The 26,339-nt window shown below is 47.0% G+C and overlaps 1 protein-coding gene across 1 annotated transcript; it reads right to left on the reverse strand.

The window, feature by feature from the left end:
- Window positions 1-4,057: 4,057 nt before the first annotated feature.
- Window positions 4,058-15,587, reverse strand: LOC122689728 (X antigen family member 5-like). Its single transcript, XM_043896407.1, has 5 exons — window positions 15,521-15,587; window positions 10,357-10,436; window positions 9,824-9,920; window positions 6,731-6,898; window positions 4,058-4,226 (listed from the first exon to the last, which is right to left on the reverse strand). Exons 1-5 carry the CDS (start codon window positions 15,570-15,572, stop codon window positions 4,204-4,206), a joined length of 420 nt encoding a protein of 139 aa, XP_043752342.1. The 5' UTR covers window positions 15,573-15,587; the 3' UTR covers window positions 4,058-4,203.
- Between the last annotated feature and the right edge of the window lie 10,752 nt (window positions 15,588-26,339).

The following is a 26,339-nucleotide window of genomic DNA, read 5'->3' on the forward strand; positions in this document are numbered from 1 at the left end:
TGGAAATAACACATTATAACCAAGATATCATAGGAAATATCTCTGTAAATTTGTTCTCTTAAAGGGGGGTGTGCAGGAAAGGATGACCTCAGCAGGCCTGGGTTGCTCAATTCCTACACATACCAAAGAAAAGCCTGCCTCTGGGATTGGCACATGGATGGCTCCTAAGAGACAACTTCTGAGCCCCTGGAATATTTTGCCTGATAAGACTTTTTGTGTGTTTAAGACCTCAGTCCATGCTACCAGCAGGATCGAGTAAGTTTCTCCTAACAATGTGATTCATGGTAAATGTCTGGTTTTGCTCTGGGGAGATATGGTCTGAGTAGCCCGAGATCAGCCACATGAACTTTTGTGTTCCTATGTGACTGACTCCCAAGAAAAAAACATGGACACCAAGACTCAGAGTGTGTCCTGATTGGCAAAACTTCACATGTATTGTCCCACATCATTGCTTGGAGAATATATAAGCAATATGTCCCCATGCAACTCCTCTAGGAAGGGACCCCTGGGAATCTTGCACCTGGTTTCTCCTGGATTAAATCCCATACACCTTTTCCCTTTGCTGATTCTGATCTGTATCCTTTCACTGTAATAAACCAAACCATGCGTGTAACAGCCTGAGTCCTGTGTGTCCTTCTAGCAGATCATCAAGCCTGAGAGTGGTCTTGCACAGGGAGTTTGTGCCCTTTACCCCACACTTTTGACAGAAGTATGACTACCTGTGTATTGCCCACTTTTATATTTATAATGAATCTTTGTCATTGCTACTTTCTCAGATCAGCCTTAAGTTTGGCACTGCATCAGCTAATTCACTAGTCTTTCTATATAAAAAAGAGGCCAAGGAACAGACTAGGCTCTCAATGAATACTTCTTAGATAAACACAACACTGTCAATCTTGTTATTTAATATTTGGCTCTGCCAGGTCTTAGTTGTGGCATGAAAACTCCAGCATGTGGGAACTAGTTCCCTGACCAGGGATTGAACCCTGCATTGGGAGTGCAGGTCCCCTGCATTGGGAGTGCAAAGTCTTAGTCACTGGACCACCAGGGAAGTCCTTGGTTATTTTAGTTCTAAGTGTAAGGCATAGATGTCACTCAGCCTTATATCAACAGAATCAAGTATGTGAACCCATACTTGAGGTGTGGGAAGTCCGGTTGACCTCTTTCACCCTTATGAGTCTCCTCTCCTTGTTTTCCTCTTGCTTTGTGGCCACCATACTCATCACTTTTTTTCTAGGTCTTTTCCCTGTGTTCCTCCTTTGCACTTCAACTATTCTTGTGTCTGTCTGCCCCATCTGTGTCATATCCCTTATGGCAAACACCATATATATCCACGATACCTCACTTATTTCACCATAGCAATCATTTAGTGTCAATATTTTAATTCCTATTTTAGAAATGGAGAGAGACCCAAAGATATAAATACCTTTCCTACCATCATACAGTGCATGTCAGAGCCAGGGTCAAAACTAATGGCTAGTTCATGTCACGGCCTATAAAGGAGACAGAGTAGGTAGGACTCAAGTCATTTGGCCTTAGTGAGATGCCCTGCTCCCTTTCCCTCTTCTACCTATGTTCTAATCCTTTCATCCAATTCTACAGCCTAGGGACTTGTCACATATTGTGTAGCAAATTTGGACACCCTACATTTAAGTCTTTTTATTTAAACCATAGATTTTCAGTCCTTTTGGGTCAGGAAGTATCTTTATCTCTGTATTAAGAGGGAGAAATAATTACATTTATCATTCCTTAAGCAGAGTGGATTCTCCTCAAGCAGAATCTTACAAAAAAAGCAGTAGTGTCTTTTTCAAAACTGTTTTCAGGGGTGTGAAAATACAAATGGAAGCTTGGAAATGTAACCTGCTCTTCTTGTATATAGTTGGGGGCTTCTGAGTGAGATCTGTGACTGTTAAGGTAATGGATGATTTTGCAGAGGAAATAAGAGACTCTCGGCTGCTCCCACCCTACCTCTGAATAACTCTGAAGAATACACGTTTACAGGGGATGCTATGGCATTTTGTCAGGAGGCTTGTGGCATAAGTTTTTTCTCTGTCTCCCCATAAATTGTCCCCAAGAGGTTTAGTGTTCTATTTTCTGTAGCACTATAACGTAAGCATATTATTTTTAAAGGTTTGTTTTTATATCAATGATTTCATCTAGAACACCATCTGGGTCAACACTTCATCTGTAATAGGTAGTCTGTGCTTCACATATTGGGAAATCCTTCAAGAGAACAAAGCCTTTTTTTTTTTAACGAAGCCTTTTAAATTGAACAATTTTATATAATTTTTAAATTTTATAAAAAACATCAGATTATAACTGAAGTAGCTCAGATGGTACAGTGTCTGCCTGCAATGCAGGAGACCCAGGTTTGATCTCCGGGGACGGGAAGATCCCCTGGAGAAGGAAACCACTCCAGTACTCTTGCCTGGAGAATCCCATGGACCGAGGAGCCTGGTGGGCTACAGTCCGTGGGGTCGCAAAGAGTCAGACACAACTGACTTCACTCACTCACTCACATCAAATTATAACTGACACCACCAGTTCTGTATTCAACACTTCCAGAGCTACTCTGAGAAGAGCGCTAGGTTTTTGAACTTCAAACTTGAACCCCCAAATCTACTTGTTACTGCAGTCAAGAGATAACTGTTTTGTGAAAACAAACTCTTTGTGAGGCTGAGGTAATACATGTAAAGAACCTAGCACACATACTCCGTAAATGTGAGTTTTTATAGTAACTCCTATTATCATTAGACAAAAAGAACTCAATAAATTAAGTTGTAGTCATAATTGTTTACAGCTCCAGGGTAGCTTGGTTGGTAAAGAATCCGCCTGCAATATAGGAAACCCCAGTTCAATTCCTGGGTCAGGAAGATCCGCTGCAGAAGGGATAGGCTACCCACTCTAGTATTCTTGGGCTTCCTTGGTGGCTCAGCTGGTAAACAATCTGCCTGCACTGCAGGAGACCTGGGTTCAATCCCTGGGTAGGGAAGATCTCTTGGAGAAGGAAATTGCTACCCACTCCAGTATTCTGACCTGGAGAATTCCATGGACTGTATAGTCCATGGGGTCGTATTAGAGTCGGACATGACTGAGCAACTTTCACTTTCCAGGGTTGATCAGCCATTTGTGACCAAACAGCACAGATCAAAATCAAGAACAGTGACTTACAATTTTCTGTGTACTGAAGATTGATATCAGCATTGAAACAGGAGCAGATAGTTTTCAGAGTGACAACATCATTAGAAGTATTTGGCAGGGAAGATGGGCACCTCACAAAATTTGAAGGGATGGGTACTCAGTCTTGCCGCTCTAGAGAATTTCGAGGTCTTACATCCCAACTCATTGCATGAAGCTAGCATAACACTGATACCAAAGTTTAAGAAAAAAAATACATGAAATAAAAGTATATGCTAGGTCAACTCATGAGGACACACATAATCCTAAACAATTAGGACATAGATTACTCATGACAAAATTGGTTTATATTAGGAATATAAAATTGGCTTAAACACAGAAACCTATCAATGTAATTCAACCCATTATCATATTAATAGAGGAAAATGATCATCTCAATAGATGCACTTTAAGTGTTCTATGAAATTCAACATATAATCAAGATGAATACTCTAAGCAAAGTAAAATCGAATGACTCTGATAAAGTATCTACAAAAAAAAAGCACAGTTACACATCATGGGGAAATACTGAAAATTCTCCATTTCTCATCAGGGATAAAACAAGGATGTACACTATCACCAGTTCTATTCAACATTATTTTACTAGGTGGGTCTCCCTAATGCCATGAGAAAAAGAAATAAAAGCTATAATGCTTAAAATGACAGGAATGAAATTATTATTATTCAAAGATGATATGATTATGTATGCTGAAAATTGAAAATGACTTAAAGGTAAACTTTTGAACTTAATAAGCATATTTAGCAAGGTTGCTGGGTAGAAAAAAATGGCACACAAAAATATAAAATATCCCCAAAAGGTGTAATTTTCAGTGGCATCAAATACCTAGAAATAAATTTAACAAAAGATGTATAAGACTTCTTTGGACAAAACTGCAAAACTTTATTGAATTTTTTGTTTCAAACTTTAAGTCAATGTTATAGTAGTTTCAGACGCAATACTGCGAGAATTTTAACAGCCACATTTCCGTCTCAAGAACAGCCTGCGTGGTTACAGTTTGTCTTCATTCAAATCTGTGGTTGCCCTTCACCTGTAAGTTAACAAGCATTTGGGATTATTAGTTAGAACTTTATTGACACTAAAGGGATACAGAGAACACTACAGTTTTAGTTTTATAAATTAGTTTTATAAAATGGACTAAAATCGGAACTCTAAGGATGACCAACCCTTGGCTTATCTACAGTTAAACCTCTGTAGAGACTTTGAAGGTAGACTTTCAGGCACATTAACAACATTTGCTAAACACATCACTCTTTCTAGTGGTACAGAGAAACAAAGAGACTATTCAAGTTCATACACAAAACCCAATGCTTCTATTCAGACGTAGTTTTAAGTAGAAAGTACAATTTTTTATATTTTCAGTAAAAATCCAATCAAACAATAAAAAAACCTAAGAAACAAAAGAAACTTTTGAAAGTTCATTTAAATGTTTTGACTTGAAAAAATAGAACTGCTGCCCTGCCGCGCGTCGGGACCGGGGTCCGGTGCGGAGAGCCCTTCGTCCCGGGACACGGGGCACGGCCGGAAAGGCGGCTGCCCCCTCGCCCGTCACGCACCGCACGTTCGTGGGGAACCTGGTGCTAAACCATTCGTAGACGACCTGCTTCTGGGTCGGGGTTTCGTACGTAGCAGAGCAGCTCCCTCGCTGCGATCTATTGAAAGTCAGCCCTCGACACAAGGGTTTGAAAGATAAAAGAAAAAAAAAAAAAGAAAGAAAAAATAGAACTGCTTAAATAAAAAACAGAAAAGCTAGTACTGCATTTGCTTGGGCTGTAATGTAGAAAAGTACAAAAACTCTCTGTGAGCCAGTTTAGCCCTTACCTAGTAGTAGGTTAACCATTTGTCCCTGTTTGCATCCATACTCCTGCTGTAACTAGTGACTCTTTATACACACTTTAAAGCATTCCAGTTTGTATAAATTATGCGGTTATGCTAGTTTTAAGCCATTACCATCAAAGGTAAAAATCACATTGTGAAGGAAAACAGTACCATTTCTCAGTCTAGAAAGAGAAAAAAACCTGGAAAGCCAAATATCCAGATAGATAGACAATATACTCAATATTTGTCTTTTTCATAATCCTTATTGTGGCTACTTGGAATTTTGTATTTTCTCCAAGATCATTTAGATTAGTGGGTCTTCTACTCACAAATATTTTTTAAAGAGCAATCTCGATTTATGGGTTGTATTACTATTACTTTTCCTTCTCTTAATGATTCATACCTGTCTTAAGAATCCCCTTCCTTTCCCATTAGGTTTATTTTGTTGCCTTTTATTATTTTTTTTATATTAGATGTTCATGTAGTTTATTACCTTTTCCTTTTTTGATAGCATATGTAATTCAAGGCTACAATCTTCCTATAAGTACATCTTAGCCATGTTCAACGGGTTCCTGAAAGTAGCCTGAAAACTGTCTTATAATGTAAAATGTAATGTAAAATGGACCAAGATTATAAAGTGAAAATATTTAGAAGACTAATGCAGGGTAACTTCTTCCCTAAACATCAAGTGCTTCACTTATGATCTTTGAAATTCAATCTTACCGATTTGATGCCTCAAGGCACAAAATTTTCATGCCACATTTGACATGGTTAGAGGTGATTATATCAGCGTCCACATTTTATTAAGAACAGTAGCTTATTAAGGCTGACAGTGGAGACAGGGAGCATACTCAACGTAGGTTATGTTACTAACACTAACCTCGAGCATCCCTAACTACATGCACTCTCTCTACTTGATCAGATCAGCAACAGAGATTAGAAAACCAGACTGTTTCTTTTGAGGCTTCATTCAGGAAAGGATTTAAAATGCAACTGTTTACAATTTTGTCAAATATACATAAATAAAACTGGAAAAAATAAAATGCAATTGTCTTTAAGAGCCAGAGAATTCAGAATTCAACAGAATCTGAGGAGAGGCATCAGAACTTGAACAGAAAAACAAACTCAAGCAAAGTGTATTTTGTTCATTTTCTTAGTAGTGATGGAACTTCAAATGTAATTTGACTCAGGTCAGGATTTGATGATTTATAATAAAAAAATCTCATAAAGCAGCTTATCTTTGTATTACATGCAACAGAACCAGAATAAGCAAAAATGAGAACTAAAAATAATTTTTCAATATCTGATTTGAAGTCACTGTTTTTAGAAGAGCAAAGATGAGTTTAGAAGTTAAGGAGTTTGCCCAGAAGTCACACAAATTACATTAGAGTTGGTACTAGAACCTACTTCAGGGTTTCAGTATATTTCATACAAACTGATGTGTGTTACTGCAGAGCTCTATAAAAGTATCTGAAAACTATTAACTGTTGGTTGAAAGGCTTATACTTAAAATTTTTTTTATAATTCAGTATGGCTTTGACCCAAATTTGTTTCTGTAAGAGGCATTTAAGTCAGGCATTTAAGCTCTGAACTACATTTCAAATCATCTGTATATGTGAACTGTTATTAAAATAACAGTAATCCTATCTCTATATTATTGAAAATATTATGGAAAACAGACACTCTGTAATTCACATGCTTAATAAGATAACATACCTGCTTCTGGCATTTTCATGGGCTCTGGATCTGGCAGTACCTTCCCCTCAACATCAGGACCATCTCCATGCTCACCACCGGTCTTCGGCTCAGGACCACCTCCATGCTCACCACCGGTCTTCGGCTCAGGCTCAGCCAGTTCCTGTTGATCAGCCTCCAGGGCAGGCCCTTGCAAATAAAAAGTTTATCAAGTTAAGAAATAAAACATTAAAGTATGAATAAAGTTAAGTTGCTCAGTCCTGTCTGACTCTTTGCGACTCCATGGACTGTAGCCCACCAGGTCTCTCTGCCCATGGGGTTTTCCAGGCAAGAATACTGGAGTGGGTTGCTATTTCCTTCTCCAGGTCATCTTCCCCACCCAGGGATGGAACCCAGGTCTCCCACACTGCAGGCCAATGCTTTACCCTCTGAGACACCAAGGAGGCTGAAATATGAATAAGAGAATGGCAATATTCCTTCAGGGTTAAGAGAATGGCAATATTCCTTCAGGGTTATGAAATAAGAGCCTTAGGCTACTACGGTAATAAATGTGATGCATGAGAATCACAAGAGCATTATTTCAGGAGTCTGTTCCCAAACACCAGGAAAACAGGGTTTCATTACCCCTCTTCCTTTCACAAGACTGCCCTCAAACAAATTAGGTACTTCTTTTGTACTTATGCATACTGTAATTTGACTGTATTTACCAATGATCTGTTGTATCTGACTAGACTGTGAGCTCCCTTACATGGCATGAGCAGATAATAAATAGAGTGGGGGAAAAAAGTCTTCAAAAATGTAGTGTTATGAATAACAGAAAAACTAAAGAACTATTTCAGATTAAATTAAATAGACATAACAACTAAATGCATCACATGATCCTGGACTGGACTCTGGATCAAAAAAAAATTCTATAAAGGGAATTATCAGGACAACTGGAGGTATTTGAACATACACTGTGTATTTAATGATTGCATATTCTTACTAATTTCTTGATTTTGATAACCATACGGTGATCAGCCAAAAAATGACTTTTTTTTTGTTTTTGGGCTATATATGTATTACTGTACTTACAGTAAAAGGTCATAATGTGTTAACCTTTATCTAAATGACTCAGTATTAAAAACAGCAAACACATCAATAAGTGTGTATATGTGTGTGTGTATATACAGGGGAAGGGAAGAGAATATGAAACCAATGTGGTAAAAACTATTAACAATTGGTAACTCTAAGTGAAAAGTATCAGTTAATTGTTCTAGGCTTGCAAATTTTATGTAAATTTTGTTTTAGAAATATAAAGCAAAAATTAAAGAGAAAATACGACATCTGCATTGTACTTCAGGAAGCCAAGAATTATTTTTAATTGTGGTTTAAAGACATATTAACAGGGAATTCCCTGGAGGTCCAGTGGTTAGGCCTCCACACTTTTATTGCCAAGTGCCCAGGTTCAATCCATGATCAGGGAACTAAGATCCCACTAAGTCATGTGGCATGCTCAAAAAAAATTTTTTTAGACAACAACAACAACAAAAATTTACCACCTTAACCATTTTTAAGTGTATAGTTCAGTAATGCATCATTAGCAGAAACTAGAAATGGACTTTACATATTTTTTTCCTGTATTATGAAACCTTTCTTTTAAATGTCAGTCTAAGAATAATTATTTCTGTATAATTGCTGTAGTGTACTGAAAACAGTGAGCCTCTGCTATCTACAAAGCCTGAAGTCTACACCACATACAGAATTTCAATTACAATTAAAATGTAATTTTCTGAAGGGTTATCTGAGGGGATTTGCGGGTCTATGACAATCTTACATTTGTGATGCCCACCCTCTACTATTGGGATAACCAGAAACTTATTTCATTAAAATAAATAAAAGTTATATTTAAGTCCAAAAGTCCAGTACATGACTTTCCATAAATGAATCCCATTTTTGGTACCAATAGTAACAGCGAAATTATGAATAACAGTCAAATATACAGCGAGGATAAAGGAAATATGATAGAGGGAAATGAATGGGCATAGTTGCCCATCAAATTCTAGAAACTTTTACTAGTGGCCCGAATTACCTAAATGCTTTGCTTCAAAATACTATATATATGCAGGAGAAATAATTTGTCTTTATGTTAATCTTAGAATAATCAATCTTCTGAGGACTTCCTTGGTGGCACAGTAGAAAGGAACCCACCTGCCTTGCATAGGATATGGGTTCAATCTCTGGTTTGGGAAGATTCCGCATGCTGCGCAGCAACTAAGCCCGTGTGCCACAACTACTGAGCCCTCTCAAGTCACAATTACTGAGTCTGTATCCCACAACTACTGAGCACACACACTACGACTACTGAAGGAAGCCTGTGCCCTCTAGGGCCCATGAATCACAATTACTAAGGCTGTGTGCCATAACTACTGAAGCCTGCGGGCCTAGAGCCTGTCCTCCACAAATATAAGCCACCACAGTGAGAAGCCTGCACACTGCAACAAAGAGTAGCCCCTGCCCACAAGAGACAGAGAGCCCACTCTTGTCTCTACTAACAACAGAGAGCCCACATGCTGCAATAACACAACCAAAACTATTTTTTTAAAAAAAATCACACTAAACCAGTATGCCAGTACCCTGAACTATTCAGCTTTTATCAAACTTCCATGTAAAAATACCAATTACATAAATAAAGGCCATCATTCATGACTCATTTCTGGAGTCTCTGTCCTACTACATTGAACTGGGCCAATACTGAGAAACATTACAGTTCAGACAGTTGAGTTTTAAGCAAAATCATTCCACCTTTTTTACAGCCACATTCACAATAAGGAGACTCAAACTTTGGAGTGAAATACAGATTTTGTACTCAATAGTCAAACGCTCTTTAACACAGCCCTTGAGCCTCAATTTTCTCATTTATAAAATGGAGGAAATTTATTATAGTGAGGGATCACCCCAAGCTACAAACTATACTCTCTTCACTTTTCCAGCCAATTTTCAGGCCATGTTTAAGATCACTTTCTACTGCTTTCTATTACTAGTATATCATAATACATGAGACATAAAAGTGCACGCATGCATGCATGTGTGTACACACACACCCAGAGGCATTCCTCTTCCCTTTCCCTTCACCTGGAAATGCAGATGCTCCTTCATTCTTTCTCTCTGGACGAGGTGGAATGTTCTTACTTGCAATTGTTGGCTCCTCTTCAGGTTCCTCAACCTCGATCTAGGGATGTGTGTGCAAAAATGAAAAGCTGTGTTACTAATACATGTCAACAATATACAGAATATAAACATATATTTGATCATAAATAAATCTAAAGACATTTTCCAATACTATTCACACTTACTCTTAATAAACGTACTCTTCCCACAGTGAGGCTATTCTAAGAACAGCTACCCACAGACTTTAGAAGCTATTTTAATCAATGTTGGGATGAATGTGTGCAATTTTGTTAATAAGCTTGAGAAGAACATCATCAGTCACATTCCCCAGGAACATAACAGCATACATCCAGGCAACACCAGAGTCTAATCCTCCTGGATCAATGTTCCTTATTACACGGAATACCTTTATCATTATATTGTTCAACAATACTTAAAGGAAATTAATTTCTAATAAAAAAAAACATCAAATGTTAAAACGTTAAAGCCACACTTACAAGTGCCCTGGGATATCCACGACCAAAACCTCTTCCTTTAGGCCTGTATGTTGACTTTATTCTCCGACTCATATTTCCCACTGAAAACAGAATACTGTCATTTGGAAAATGCCCTTAAGAGAAAAATTTTATTTGAACACTTCCCTGGCCAAATGATGATGTATACAATTTTTGTAAAATTGAAAATATTGTCAAAATAACTCTCAAGGTAATTTAATTGTGTGCACGCTTTCCAATTACACCAAATCTGGCAACTTGCAAAAGCAACTGTTTATGTTATGGCTAAGTAGACAGAAAAATCATCCTAAAACACACTTTCTTTTTTTAAATCACGCCACGTGGCTTTTGGGATCTTAGTTCCCAGACCAAGGTTTGAACCAAGGCCCACCACAGTAAAGCATGTAGTCCTAACCACGGGGCAATCAGGGAACTACCAAGAATACACTTCTGATGAGTTTTGGTTTCACAACTTGATTCACCATCATGGAGACTTAAAACTTGAGTGACTACTGATAGGAGTGTCACATTCTCATTTGCCAAGCCCTCCACCCCCCCGCCCCCCCACCTCCATAAAGCTTTGTTGAAACACAAAACCACACACACTCCTTTATAGTTTGTTTATAGCTATTTTTGCACTAAAATGGCAGACTCGAGCTATGGAAGTTAAGATCTTATGAGACACTCTCCTTCCTTTGCACCCTTTTCGAAGCATTACAAATCTAGCAATGCAGTCCAAAACCCCCACAGCCGTTGGTTTCTAGGACCTTTCCATTACCTCCTGCCCCGACCCCAGGTCCCGAGCACCGAAACCGCCTCTGGATTCTGTGCTGTGGTCAGTTCCAGAGCCTCCAAGAACCAGACACAACAAATAATGTACCCGTGACTCACCCCACCTTCATCTGACTCACTGACCTCGTCCACCGACCACCCTCCCTCTCCCGCCACCAGGACAAGAGCTGTGGCGGCCACGACACCTGTGAGGAGTAAGACAACTCCAGAACGTTTCTCCCCATAGGCAAAAGACCGCACTGCCCAACTCGCCAGAAACCCGCTGGCTCGCACTCACATTCACGAACACTTAAACTCGAGGCAGATCTGTGGCCCTACCTGATGATCTCAGCCAACTAGAAAGAACCAGACCTTAAGACGCGACACGAACAGCTGGGAACCTAGAGAACGTTACAAATGTTGCACCCCAATGGCCGACGAAGGGCACGCAACACTGGCCATCTGCACTGCGTCTCGGAGCACTACGTGAGCTGGATTCCCCGACCCCCCCCCCCCCCGGAGGGATGACAACCCCCGCCCCCTGCCACATCCCCTCCAAGTGTAACTCCCGTTTCTGTGCTCCATCGTCAGTCCTAAGGCCTCCAGGACCCAGATCCCTCTAATAGCACCCGAAGACTCACCCCCAACCATCCTCTGACGCCCACACCTCCACCGCCCACTGTCCTAACCCTGCTGCCACCAGGACAAGAGCTATGGCGGCTGACCTCGAGGGCCTTCCCCTTCAAATATTATAGATGGCACCGCCTGACACGCCCAAAGCCCTCTGGCTCCCCTTGACACATATGCACACTTAAACTCCAGACAGGAAATATCGGTGGGCCTACCCTGTTGGTCTCAGCCAAACAGAAGGAAGCGAAAGTTAAGATGCGACACGCAGTGTTCAACACCGAGACCACCTTGCACACTGCACCGCAAAGGCCGATGGGGAAGTGCGCAACCCTGCGCATGCGCACTGTGTCTCTGGTGCGCCACTTGGGCTGGTTTCCCCGCCCCTCCCCCCTCACTCCGCAAGGATGACCCCCCCCCCCCGCCCCCGCCCCCTCCCCTCAAACTGTAACTCCCCTTTCTGTGCTCTGTCGTCAGTCCTAAGGCCTCCAGGACCCAGATCCCTCCAATAGCACCCCAAGACTCACCCCCACCTTCATCTGACTCCCTGACCCCTGCCGCCCACTCCCCTAACTCTACTGCTACCAGGACAAGAGCTCTGGCCGCTGACCTCGAGGACCTCCCTCTTCAGAAGTTAAAGATGGTAAAAGTTATTTAGCAACTATGGTATTCTTATTCTGAAGATTTTGGCACACTCAGGCTATCTGAGATACTGGTAATGATCCTTCTGTGAAAAATGTACACAGATGCAGGTCTGTAATATAAAAATTTTAAGACATTAAAAAAAAAAAAGTTAAAGATGGCACCGCCTGACGTGCCCAAAGCCCTCTGGCTCCCCCTGACACACGTGCACACTTCAAGTCCAGACAGGAAATATCAGCGGGCCTACCCGGTTGTTCTCAGCCAAACAGAAAGAAGCAAAACCTAAGATGCGATGCGCACAGTTCGGCACCCAGACCACACTGCACACACCGCACCGCAAGGGTCGACGTAGAAGTGCGCAACCCTGGGCATGCGCACTATGTCCCTAGTGCGCCACTTGGCTGGTTTCCCTGCCCCTCCTCCCTCGCCACGAGCGTGACTCCCCCTCGCCCCTCCCCCCCCCGCCACATCCCCTCCAGGTATAACTCCCGTTTCTGTGCTCCATCGTCAGTCCTAAGGCCTCCAGGACACACATCCCTCCAATAGCACCCCACGATTCACCCCCACCTTCGTCTGACTCCCACACCTCCACCGACCACTGCCCTAACTCTCCTGCCATCAGAACAAGAGCTATGGCCGCTGAACTCGAGGGCTTTCCTCTTCACAAGTTAAAGATGGCAGCGCCTGACCCGCCGAAAGCCCTCTGGCTCCGCCTGACACACACGCACACTTAAACTCCACACAGGAAATATCGGGGGCCTACCCGGGTGGTCTCAGCCAAGCAGAAAAGAAACAAAAGCTAACGAGCGATGCGCAGAGTTCGGCACCCTGACCACATTGCACACACTGCACCGCAAGGGTCGACGTGGAAGCGCGCAACCCTGGGCATGCGCACTATGTCTCTGGTGCGCCACGTGGGCTGGCTTCCCTGCCCCAGCCCCCTCTCCGCAAAAATGACTCCCCCCGACTACCGCCACCTCCCCTCAATGTATAATTCCCCTTTCTGCGCTATCCTTAGTCCTAAGGCCTCCAGGACCCAGATCCCTCTAATAGCACCCGAAGACTCACCCCCAACCGTCCTCTGACGCCCACACCTCCACCGCCCACTGTCCTAACCCTGCTGCCACCAGGACAAGAGCTATGGCGGCTGACCTCGAGGGCCTTCCTCTTCAAAAATTATAGATGGCACCGCCTGACCCGCCCAAAGCCCTCTGGCTCCCCTTAACACACATGCACACTTAAACTCCAGACAGGAAGTATCGGTGGGCCTACCCTGTTGGTCTCAGCCAAACAGAAGGAAGCGAAAGTTAAGATGGGATGCGCAGGGTTCAACACCGAGACCACCTTGCACACTGCACCGCAAGGGCTGACGGGGAAGTGTGCAACCCTGCGCATGCGCACTGTGTCTCTGGTGCGCCACTTGGGCTGGTTTCCCCGCCCCTCCCCTCACTCCGCAAGGATGACTCCCCGCCCCCCGCCCCCACCCCTGCCCCTGCCACCTCCCCTCAAAGTATAACTCCCGTTTCTGTGCTCTGTCTTCAGTCCTAAGGCCTCCAGGACCCAGATCCCTCCAATAGCACCCCAAGACTCACCCCCACCTTCATCTGACTCCCTGACCCCGCCGCCCACTTTCCTAACTCTACTGCTACCAGGACAAGAGCTCTGGCCGCTGACCGCGAGGGCCTTCCTCTTCAAAAGTTAAAGATGGCACCGCCAGACATGCCCAAAGCCCTCTGGCTCCCCCTGACACACGTGCACACTTCAAGTCCAGACAGGAAATATCAGCGGGCCTACCCGGTTGTTCTCAGCCAAACAGAAAGAAGCAAAACCTAAGATGCGATGCGCACAGTTCGGCACCCAGACCACACTGCACACACCGCACCGCAAGGGTCGACGTAGAAGTGCGCAACCCTGGGCATGCGCACTATGTCCCTAGTGCGCCACTTGGCTGGTTTCCCTGCCCCTCCTCCCTCGCCACGAGCGTGACTCCCCCTCGCCCCTCCCCCCCCGCCACATCCCCTCCAGGTATAACTCCCGTTTCTGTGCTCCATCGTCAGTCCTAAGGCCTCCAGGACACACATCCCTCCAATAGCACCCCACGATTCACCCCCACCTTCGTCTGACTCCCACACCTCCACCGACCACTGCCCTAACTCTCCTGCCATCAGAACAAGAGCTATGGCCGCTGAACTCGAGGGCTTTCCTCTTCACAAGTTAAAGATGGCAGCGCCTGACCCGCCGAAAGCCCTCTGGCTCCGCCTGACACACACGCACACTTAAACTCCACACAGGAAATATCGGGGGCCTACCCGGGTGGTCTCAGCCAAGCAGAAAGAAACAAAAGCTAACGAGCGATGCGCAGAGTTCGGCACCCTGACCACATTGCACACACTGCACCGCAAGGGTCGACGCGGAAGTGCACAACCCTGGGCATGCGCACTATGTCTCTGGTGCGCCACGTGGGCTGGCTTCCCTGCCCCAGCCCCCTCTCCGCAAAAATGACTCCCCCCCGACCACCGCCACCTCCCCTCAATGTATAACTCCCCTTTCTGCGCTATCCTTAGTCCTAAGGCCTCCAGGACCCAGATCCCTCTAATAGCACCCGAAGACTCACCCCCAACCGTCCTCTGACGCCCACACCTCCACCGCCCACTGTCCTAACCCTGCTGCCACCAGGACAAGAGCTATGGCGGCTGACCTCGAGGGCCTTCCTCTTCAAAAATTATAGATGGCACCGCCTGACCCGCCCAAAGCCCTCTGGCTCCCCTTAACACACATGCACACTTAAACTCCAGACAGGAAATATCGGTGGGCCTACCCTGTTGGTCTCAGCCAAACAGAAGGAAGCAAAAGTTAAGATGAGACACGCAGGGTTCAACACCGAGACCACCTTGCACAGTGCACCGCAAAGGCCGACGGGGAAGTGTGCAACCCTGCGCATGCGCACTGTGTCTCTGGTGCGCCACTTGGGCTGGTTTCCCCGCCCCTCCCCTCTCCCCGCAAGGATCACTCCCCCCGCCCCCGCCCCCTCCCCTCAAACTGTAACTCCCATTTCTGTGCTCTGTCGTCAGTCCTAAGGCCTCCAGGACCCAGATCCCTCCAATAGCACCCCAAGACTCACCCCCACCTTTGTCTGACTCCCACACCTCCACCGACCACTGCCCTAACTCTCCTGCCATCAGAACAAGAGCTATGGCCGCTGAACTCGAGGGCTTTCCTCTTCACAAGTTAAAGTTAAAGATGGCAGCGCCTGACCCGGCGAAAGCCCTCTGGCTCCGCCTGACACACACGGAAACTTAAACTCCAGACAGGAAATATCGGGGGCCTACCAAGATGGTCTCAGCCAAACAGAAAGAAGCGACAGCTAAGATGCGATGCGCAGAGTTCCACACCCAGTCTACCTCGCACACACTGCACCGCAAGGCCCGACGGGAAAGTGCGCAACCCTGGGCATGCGCACTATGTCTGTCGTGCAGCTACGTGGGCTGGTTTCCCCGCCCCTCCCCCCTCACCACACGCAGGACTCCCCCCTCTCCGCCATCTCCCCTGGATGTATATAACTCCCCTTTCTGTGCTCTGTCGTCAGTCCTAATGCATCCAGGACCCAGATTCCTTCAATAGCACCCCAAGATTCACCCCCACCCTCATCTGACTTCCACATCTCCAACGACCACTGTCCTAACTCTCCTGCCACCAGGACAACATCTATGGCGGATGACCTCGAGAGCCTTCCTCTTCAAAAGTTAAAGATGGCACACCTTCACCCGCCCAAAGCCTTCTGGCTCCCCTTGACGCACATGCACACTTAAACTCCAGACAGGAAATATCGGTGGGCCTAACCGGTTGGTCTCGGCCAAACAGAAAGAAGCAAAAGCTAAGAAGTGATTCGCAAAGTTCGGCACCAGACCACCTTGCACCCACTGCACCACAAGGGTCGACGTGGAACAGCACAACCCTGGGTATGCGCCCTATGTCTCTCATGCACCACATGGGTTTGTTTCCCCGCCCCTCCCCCCTCTCCACAAGGATGACTCCCTCCGCCCCTGCCATCTCCCCTCCATGTATATAACTCCCGTTTCTGTGCTCTGTCGTCAGCCCTAATGCATCCAGGACCCAGATCCCTCCAATAACACCCTAAGACTCACCCCCACCCTCATCTGACTTCCACACCTCCAACGACCACTGTTCTAACTCTCCTGCCACGAGGACAAGACTATGGCGGATGACCTCGAGATCCTTCCTCTTCAAAACTTAAAGATGGCACCCCCTCACCCGCCCAAAGCCTCTGGCTCCCCTTGACACACATGCACACTTAAACTCCAGACAGGAAATATCGGTGGGCCTACCCTGTTGGTCTCGGCCAAACAGAAAGAAGCAAAAGCTAAGATGCTATGGGCAGGGTTCGACACCCAGACCACCTTGCACACTGCACGGCAATGGCCGACGGGGAAGTGTGCATCCCTGGGCATGCGCACTATGTCTCTCGTGCGCCACCTGGGCTGGATTCCCCGCCCCTTCCCCTGACCTAAACAAAGACTGCCCCCTGCCCGCGGCCACCTCTCCTCAAAGTATAACTCCCGTTTCTCTGCTATGTCGTCCCCTAAGGCCTCCAGGACCCAGATCCCTCCCATAGCAAACCAAGACTCACCCCCACCTTCATCTGACTCCCTGAATTTCGCCGACCACTGCCCTAACTCTACAGCCACCAGGACAAGAGCTATGGCGGGTGACCCCGAGGGCCTTCCTCTTCAAAAGTTGAAGACGGCACCGCCTGACCCGCCCAAAGCCGTCTGGCTCCCCCTGACGCACATGCACACTTAAACTCCAGACAGGAAATATTGGGGGCATACCCGGTTGGTCTCAGCCAAACAGAAAGAAGCGAAAGCTAAGATGCGATGAGCAGAGTTAGACACCCAGACCACCTTGCACACACTGCAACCCAAGGGCCAAAGAAGTGGGCAACCTGGGCATGCGCACTATGTCTGTTGTGCGCCACGTGTGCTGGTTTCCCCGCCCCTCCGCCCCTTACGCAAGGATGACTGCCCCTGCCCCCGCCACCTCCCCTCAATGTATAACTCCCGTATCTGTGCTCTGTCCTCAGTCCTATGGCCTCCAGGAGCCAGATCCCTCCAACAGCACCCCAAGACTCACCCCCACCTTCATCTGACTCCCTGATCTCCACGGCCCACTGCCCTAACTCTCCTGTCACCCAGACAAGAGCTATGGCAGCTGACCTCGAGGGCCTTCCTCTTAGAAAGTTAAAGACCACACCGCCTGACCCCCCCAAAGCCCTCTGACTCCCCCTGACACAAGCACACTTAAACTCCAGACAGGAAATATTGGTGGGCCTACCCGGTTGGTCTCAGCCAAACAGAAAGAAGCAAAAGCTAAGATGGGATGAGCAGAGTTCGGCACCCAGTCCACCTTCCACACACTGCACCACAAGGGCCGATGGCAAAGTGCGCAACCCTGGGCATTGACACTATGTCTGTTGTGAGCCACGTGCGCTGGTTTCCCTGCCCCTATGCCCTCTCCGCAAGGATAACTGCCCCCCACCCCCGCCACCTCCCCTCAGTGTATAACTCGCGTTTCTGTGCTCTATCTTCAGTCCTAAGGCCTCCAGGACCCAGATCCCTCGAATGGCATCCGAAGACTCACCCCCACTTTCATCTGACTCCCTGTCCTCCACCGCCCACTGCCCTAACTCTCCAGCCACCAGGACAAGAGCTATGGCCGCTCACCTCGAGGGCCTTCCTCTTCAAAAGTTAAAGATGGCACCGCCTGACCTGCCCAAAGCCCTCTGGCTCCTCCTGACACACATGCACACTTCAAGTCCAGACAGGAAATCTCGGTGGGCCTACCCAGTTGTTCTCAGCCAAACAGAAAGAAGCAAAAGCTAAGATGCGATGTGCAAAGTTGGACACCCAGACCACACTGCACAGACTGCACCGCAAGGGTCGACGTGGAACTGCACAACCCTGGGCATGCTACTATGTCTCTCGTGCACCACGTGGGCTAGCTTCCTCGCCCCTCCCCCGTACCCATATGGATGACTCCCTCTCGTCCTCTCTCCACCACCCCTTGATGTATAACTCCCGTTTCTGTGCTCTGTCCTCAGTCCTAAGGCCTCCAGGGCCCAGATCCCTCCAATAGCACCCCAAGACTCACCCCCACCTTCATCTGACTCCACACTTCCACCGACCACTGTCCTAACTCTCCTGCCACCAGGACAAGAGCTATGGCGGCTGACCTTGAGAGCCTTCCTCTTCAAAGTTAAAGATGGCACCCCTCACCCGCCCAAAGCCTTCTGGCTCCCCTTGACACACATGCACACGTAAACTCCAGACAGGAAATATCGGTGGGCCTACCCGGTTGGTCTCAGCCAAACAGAAAGAAACAAAATCTAAGATGCAATGCACAGAGTTCAGTACCCAAACCACCTTGCACACACTGCACCGCAAGGGTCGACGTGGAACTACACAACCCTGGGCATGCGCACTATGTCTCTCGTGAACCACGTGGGCTAGCTTCCCCGCCCCTCCCCCCTCTCCACATGGATGACCTCCCCCCAACCCCCCGCCACTTCCCCTCAATGTATAACTCCCGTTTCTGTGCTTTGTCTTCAGTCCTAAGGCCTCCAGGACCCAGATCCCTCCAATAGCACCCGAAGACTCACCCTCACCTTCAACTGACTCTCACACCTCCACCGCCCACTGTCCTAACTCTCCTGCCGCCAGGACAAGAGCTATGGCGCTTGACCTCGAGGGCCTTCCTCTTGAAAAGTTAAAGAGACACCGCCTGACCCGCCCAAAGCCCTCTGGCTCCTCCTGACACACACGCACACTTCAAGTCCAGACAGGAAATATCTGTGGGCCTACCTGGTTGGTCTCAGCCAAAAAGAAAGAAGCAAAAGCTAAGATGCTATGCACAGAGTTCGGCACCCAGACCACCTTGCACACACTGCACCGCAAGGGCCGACAGGGAAGTGGGCAACCCTGGGCATGCCTACTATGTCTCTTGTAAGCCACCTGCAATGATTTCCCCGCCCCTCCCCTCTCTCCGCATGGATGACGCCCCCCCCCGCCCCCCACCACCTCCCCTCAATGTATAACTCCCGTTTCTGTGCTCTGCATCAGTTCTAAGGCCTCCAGGACCCAGATCCCTCGAATAGCACCCCAAGACTCACCGCCACCTTCATCTGACTCCCTGACCTCCGCCGCCCCCTGTCCTAACTCTCCTGCCACCAGGACAAGAGCTATAGCGGCTGACCTCGAGGGCCTTCATCCTCAAAAGTTAAAGATGGCACCGTCTGACCCGCCCAAAGCCCTCTGGCTCCCCCTGACACACATGCACAGGTATACTCCAGACAGGAAATTAAGGTGGCCTACCCGGTTAGTCTCAGCCAAACCAAAAGAAGCAAAAGCTAAGATGCGATGCGCAGAGTTAGGCACCCAGACCACCTTGCACACACTGCACCGCAAGGGCCGACGGAAAGGGTGCAACCCTGGGCATGCACCCTTTGTCTCTCTTGCGCCACGTGGGTGGTTTCTCCGCCCCTCCCCCCTCTCCACATGGATGACGCCCCCCCCGCCCCCCACCACCTCCCCTCAATGTATAACTCCCGTTTCTGTGCTCTGCGTCAGTTCTAAGGCCTCCAGGACCCAGATCCCTCCAATAGCACCCCAAGACTCACCCCCACCTTCATCTGATTCCCATACCTCCGCCGCCCATTCTCCTACCTCTCCTGCCACCAGGACAAGAGCTATGCGGCTGACGAGGGCCTTCCTCTTCAAAAGTTAAAGGTGGCACCCCCTAACACGCCCAAAACCATCTCAATGCCCTTGACACACATGCACACTTAAACTCCAGACAGGAAATATCGGTGGGCCTACCCCGTTGGTCTTGGCCAAACAGAAAGAAGAAAAAGCTAAGATGCGATGCGCAGAGTTTGGCACCCAGACCGCATTGCACACACTGCACCGTAAGGGTCAACATGGAACTTCACAACCCTGGGCATGCGCCCTATGTCTCTCGTGCGCTGGTTTCCCCGCCCCTCCCCTCTCTCCACAAGGATGACTCTCCCCCACCCCTGCCACCTCCCCTCAAAGTATAACTCCCGTTTCTGTGCTCTGTCTTCAGTCCTAAGGCCTCCAGGACCCAGATCTCTCCAATAGCACCCCAAGACTCACCCCCACCTTCAACTGACTCCCTGACCCCCGCCGCCCACTGCCCTAACTCTCCTGCCACCAGGACAAGAGCGATGGCCACTGACCTCGAGGGCCTTCGTCCTCAAAAGGCACCGCCTGACCCGCCCAAAGCCCTCTGGCTCCCCCTGACACACATGCACACTTAAACTCCAGACAGGAAATATTGCTGGGCCTACCTGGTTAGTCTCAGCCAAACCGAAAGAAGCAAAACCTAAGATGCTATGCACAGAGTTCGGCACCCAGACCACCTTGCACACACTGCACCGCAAGGGCCGACAGGGAAGTGGGCAACCCTGGGCATGCGCACTACGTCTCTGGTGCGTCACATGGGCTGGTTCCCCCCCCCCCCCCCATCCACAAGGATGACTCCCTGCCCCGTCCCCCCTCCACCACCCCTTGATGTATAACTCCCGTTTCTGTGCTCTGTCCTCAGTCCTAAGGTCTCCAGGACCCAGATCCCTCGAATAGCACCCCAAGACTAACCCCCACCTTCATCTGACTCCCTGACCTCCGCCGCCCCCTGTCCTAACTCTCCTGCCACTAGGACAAGAGCTATGGCGGCTGACCTCGAGAGCCTTCCTCTTCAAACGTTAAAGATGGCACCCCCTCACCCGCCCAAAGCTTTCTGGCTCCCCTTGACACACACGCACACTTAAACTCCAGACAGGAAATATCGGTGGGCCTACCCGGTTGGTCTCAGCCAAACAGAAGGAAGCGAAAGCTAAGATGCGATGCACACGGTTCAACACCGAGACCACCTTGCACACACTGCACCGCAACGGCCGCCAGCAAAGTGGACAACCGTGGGCATGCGCACTATGTCTCTCATGCGCTAAGTGGGCTGGTTTCCCCGCCCCTCCCCTCTCTCCGCATGGATGACTCCCCCCCCCCGCCCCCGCCACCTCCCTTCAATGTATAACTCCCGTTTCTGTGCTCTGTCTTCAGTTCTAAGGCCTCCAGGACTCAGATCTCTCCAATAGCACCCAAGACTCACCCCCACCTTCATCTGACTCCCTGACCCCCGCCGCCCCCTGTCCTAACTCTCCTGCCACCAGGACAAGAGCTATAGCGGCTGACCTCGAGGGCCTTCCTCTTCAAAAGTTAAAGATGGCACCGCCTGACCTGCCCAAAGCCCTCTGGCTCCCCCTGACAGACATGCACACTTAAACTCCAGACAGGAAATATTGGTGGCCCTACCCGGTTATTCTCAGCCAAACAGAAAGAAGCAAAAGCAAGATGTAATCCACAGAGTTCAGCACCCAGACCACCTTGCACACACTGCACCGCAGGGGCCGAGGGGAAAGCTCGCAATCCTGGGCATGCACTCTATGTCTCTCGTGCGCCACGTGGGCTCGTTTCACTGCCCAACTCCCCCAACGGATTACCACCTCCCCTCAACCACTGATGACTTCCGTATCTGTGCTCTGTCAGTAGCTCCGGTTCTTCCAGGGCAAAGGTGCCTCAAGTAACGCCCCCAAGGCTCGCCCTACTTTCCCTTGTACCTTTCCACTCTGGTGTACTGTCTTCCATTATCCCAGACCTGCCACGAGGCCGAGGGATGTGGTGGCTGCCTGCAAAGTGAGATACAATGCCTGCTAAAACCAAAGTTCAATATACTCCATAGAATTTACAGATTCCCTGGTATCTCAGCTGGTAAAGAATCCACCTGTGATGCAGGAGACCCCGGCTGTATTCCTGGGTCAGGATGACTCCCTGGAGAAGGGTTAGGCTACCCACTCTAGTATTCTTGGGCTTCCCTGGGGGCTCAGACAGTGAAAAATCCACCTGCAATGCAGGCGACCTAGGTTCGATCTCTGCATTGGGAAGATTCCTGGGAGGAGGGCATGGCAACCCACTCCAGTGTTCTTGCCTGGAGAATCCCCATAGACAAAGGAGCCAGGCAGGTTACAGTCCATGGGGTTGCAAAGAGTCAGATATGGCTAAGCACAAGCCTCAGAACCTAATATTCAAAATGTCCAGCGTATGATTCAAAATTGATCAGAAATACTCAAGAAAATAAAATTAGAACTACCATGCGACCCAGCAACCCCACTCCTGAGTATATATATCCAAAAGAAACAAAAACACTAATTGGGAAAGATGCATGTGCCCCAATGTTCATAGCAGCATTATGTACAGTTGTGAAGACATGGAAACAGCCAAAGTATACCCAAAGAAATGAATGGATAAAGATACGTGATAGATACATACAAGGGAATAATCAGTTCTGTTCAGTTCAGTGGCTCAGTCGTGTCCGACTCTTTGTGACCCTATGAATCGCAGCGCGCCAGGCCTCCCTGTCCATCACAAACTCCCGGAGTTTACTCAAACCCATGTCCATTGAGTTGGTGATGCCATCCAGCCATCTCATCCTCGGTCATCCCCTTTTCCTCCTGCCCCCAATCCCTCCCAGCATCAGGGCCTTTTCCAATGAGTCAGCTCTTCGCATGAGGTGGCCAAAGTATTGGAGTTTCAGCTTCAGCATCAGTCCCTCCAATGAACACCCAGGACTTATCTCCTTCAGGATGGACTGGTTGGATCACCTTGCAGTTCAAAGGACTCTCAAGAGTCTTCTCCAACACCATAGTTCAAAAGCATCAATTTTTTGGTGCTCAGCTTTCTTCACAGTCCAACTCTCACATCCATTCACGACCACTGGAAAAACCATAACCTTGACCAGATGGACCTTTGTTGGCAAAGTAATGTCTCTGCTTTTTAATATGCTATCTAGGTTGGTCACAACTTTCCTTCCAAGGAGTAAGCGTCTTTTAATTTCATGGCTGCAATCACCATCTGCAGTGATTTTGGAGCCCAAAAAAATAACATCTGACACAGTTTCCACTGTTTCCCCATCTATTTCTCATGAGGTGGTGGGACCAGATGCCATGATCTTAGTTTTCTGAATGTTAAGATTTAAGCCAACTTTTTCACTCTCCCCTTTCACTTTCATCAAGAGTCTTTTTAGTTCCTCTTCACTTTCTGCCATAAGGGTGGTGTCATCTGCATATCTGAGGTTATTGATATTTCTCCTGGCAATCTTGATTCCAGCTTATGCTTCCTCCAGCCCAGTGTTTCTCATGATGTACTCTGCATATAAGTTAAATAAACAGGGTGACAATATACAGCCTTAACATACTCCTTTTCCTATTTGGAACCAGTCTGCTGTTCCATATCCAGTTCTAACTGTTGCTTCCTGACCTGCATACAGGTTTCTCAAGAGGCAGGTCAGGTGGTTTGATATTCCCATCTCCTTCAGAATTTTCCACAGTTTATTGTGATCCACACAGTCGTAGGCTTTGGCATAGTTTATAAAGCAGAAATAGATGTTTTTCTGGAACTCTCTTGCTTTCTCAATGATCTAGCAGATATTGGCAATTTGATCTCTGGTTCCTCTACCTTTTCTAAAACCAGTTTGAACATCTGTAAGTTCTCGGTTCACATATTGCTGAAGCCTGGCTTGGAGAACTTTGAGCATTACTTTACTAGCATGTGAGATGAGTGCAATTGTGCGGTAGTTTGAACATTCTTTGGGATTGCCTTTCTTAGGGATTGCAATGAAAACGGACCTTTTCCAGTCCTGTGGCAACTGCTGAGTTTTCCAAATTTGCTGGCATATTGAGTGCAGCACTTTCACAGCATCATCTTTCAGGATTTGAAATAGCTCAACTGGAATTCCATCACCTCCACTAGCTTTGTTAGTAGTGATGCTTTCTAAGGCCCACTTGACTTCACATTCCAGGATGTCTGGCTCTAGGTGAGTGACCACACCATCGTGATTATCTGGGTTGTGAAGATCTTTTTTGTACAATTCTTCTGTGTATTCTTGCCACCTCTTCTTAATATCTTCTGCTTTTGTTAGGTCCATACCATTTCTGTCCTTCATTGAGCCCATTTTTGCATGAAATGTTCCCTTGGTATCTCTAATTTCTCTAGAGAGATCTCTAGTCTTTCCCATTCTATTGTTTTCCTCTATTTCTTTACATGGATCACTGAGGAAGGCTTTCTTATCTCTCCTTGCTATTCTTTGGAACTCTGCATTCAAATGAGGATATCTTTCCTTTTCTCCTTTACTTTTAGCTTCTCTTCATTTCACAGCTATTTGTAAAGCCTCCTCAGACAACCATTTTGCCTTTTTGCATTTCTTATCCATGGGGATGGTCTTGATCCCTGTCTCCTGTACAATGTCACAAACTTCCGTCCATAGTTCATCAGGTTCTCTGTTTATCAGATCTAGTCCCTTAAATCTATTTCTCACTTCCACTGTATATTCATAAGGGATTTGATTTAGGTCATACCTGAATGGTCTAGTGGTTTTCCCTACTTTCTTCAGTTTAAGAAGAAATAAGGCAATAAGGAGTTCATGATCTGAGCCACAGTCAGCTCCCAGTCTTGTTTTTGCTGACTGTATAGAGCTTCTTCATCTTTGGCTGCAAAGAATATAATCAGTCTGATTTTGGTGTTGACCATCTGCAATAATACTCAGCCATAAAAAAAGAATGCAGCAACATGGAGGGATTTGGAGGGCATTATGCTAAGTGATCTCCTTTCCTAATGCTGGGAGGGATTGGGGGCAGGAGGAGAAGGGGACGACAGAGGATGAGATGGCTGAATGGCATCACCGACTTGATGGACATGAGTTTGAGTAAACTCTGGGAGTTGGTGATGGACAGCGAGGCCTGGTGTGCTGCGATTCATGGGGTCCCAAAGAGTCGGACATGACTGAGCGACTGAACTGAACTGAACTGATGCTAAGTGAAATGTCAGAGAAAGATAAATATTGTATGATATCACTTAAATGTAGAATATAAAAAATACAACAAATAGTGAATAAAACAAGAAAGCAGACTCACATATATTCACAAACTACTGCATACCAGTAGGGGGAGGGGCAATATAGGAGTACAGGCATTGGAAGTACAAACTATAGGGTGCAAGATAGGCTTAATCTATTATACAACAGAGGGATATAACAATAATAACTGTAAAGGGAAAGTAACTTCTAAAACTGTATTAAAATTTTTAAGTGAAAAAAATTGCTCAAAATGTGAAAAACCAGAAAATCTGAGTTTACATGGGAAAGACAATCAACTGACACCAATGTAGAAAAGACTAAGATGCCAAGTATTATCTGACATCATCTTATTTTAAAGATGTATTTATTTATGGCTGTGCTGGGTCTTTATTGCTGCTCATGGGCGTTCTCCAGTTGCAGAGATCAGGGGCTACTCTCTAGTTGTCACGGGTTTTTCACTGAAGTGGTTTCTCTTGTGGAGCACCAACTCTAGGTGCCTGCTTCAGTAGTTGCAGCTCACTGGCCCCAGAGCACTGACTCAGTAGTTGTGGCACACAGGCTTAGTTGTCCCTTGGCATGTGGGATCTTCCTGGACCAGGGATCAAACCTGTGTCCCCTGCACTGGCAGTTGGATTCTTTACCACTAAGCCACAAGGGAAACCCTGATATCATCTTTAAAGTTTGTTTTTGTGTTTTGATTGCGCTGGGTCTTGGTTGTGGCACACAGGCTTTCTCTAGTTGCGGTGTGTGGGATTAGTTGGCCCCGAGGCATGTGGGATCTTAGTTCCTGGACCAGGAACCAAATCTGCCTCCGCTACTTTGAAAATCGGATTGTGAACCACTGTTCCACCAGGGAAGTCCTTAAAGCACCTATTTTTTTAATGCTTCAATAAATTAATCATGAACATTTTTGAAACAAATGTAAAAACAGGAAATCTTGGCACAGA

Source organism: Cervus elaphus, chromosome X, assembly GCF_910594005.1.
Source record: "Cervus elaphus chromosome X, mCerEla1.1, whole genome shotgun sequence".
Lineage (NCBI taxonomy): Eukaryota > Metazoa > Chordata > Mammalia > Artiodactyla > Cervidae > Cervus > Cervus elaphus.

Excerpts from the sequence above, each read along its gene's own strand:
- LOC122689728 (XM_043896407.1), bottom strand. The coding sequence starts at position 15,572 with ATGGCAGGAGAGTTAGGGCAGTGGTCGGTGGAGGTGTGGGAGTCAGAC. Across the intron at positions 10,437-15,520 it reads GGTGTGGGAGTCAGACAAAG|TGGGAAATATGAGTCGGAGA; the intron begins GTGGGGGTGAGT and ends TTCTGTTTTCAG. Across the intron at positions 6,899-9,823 it reads AGGAGCATCTGCATTTCCAG|GGCCTGCCCTGGAGGCTGAT; the intron begins GTGAAGGGAAAG and ends TTTATTTGCAAG.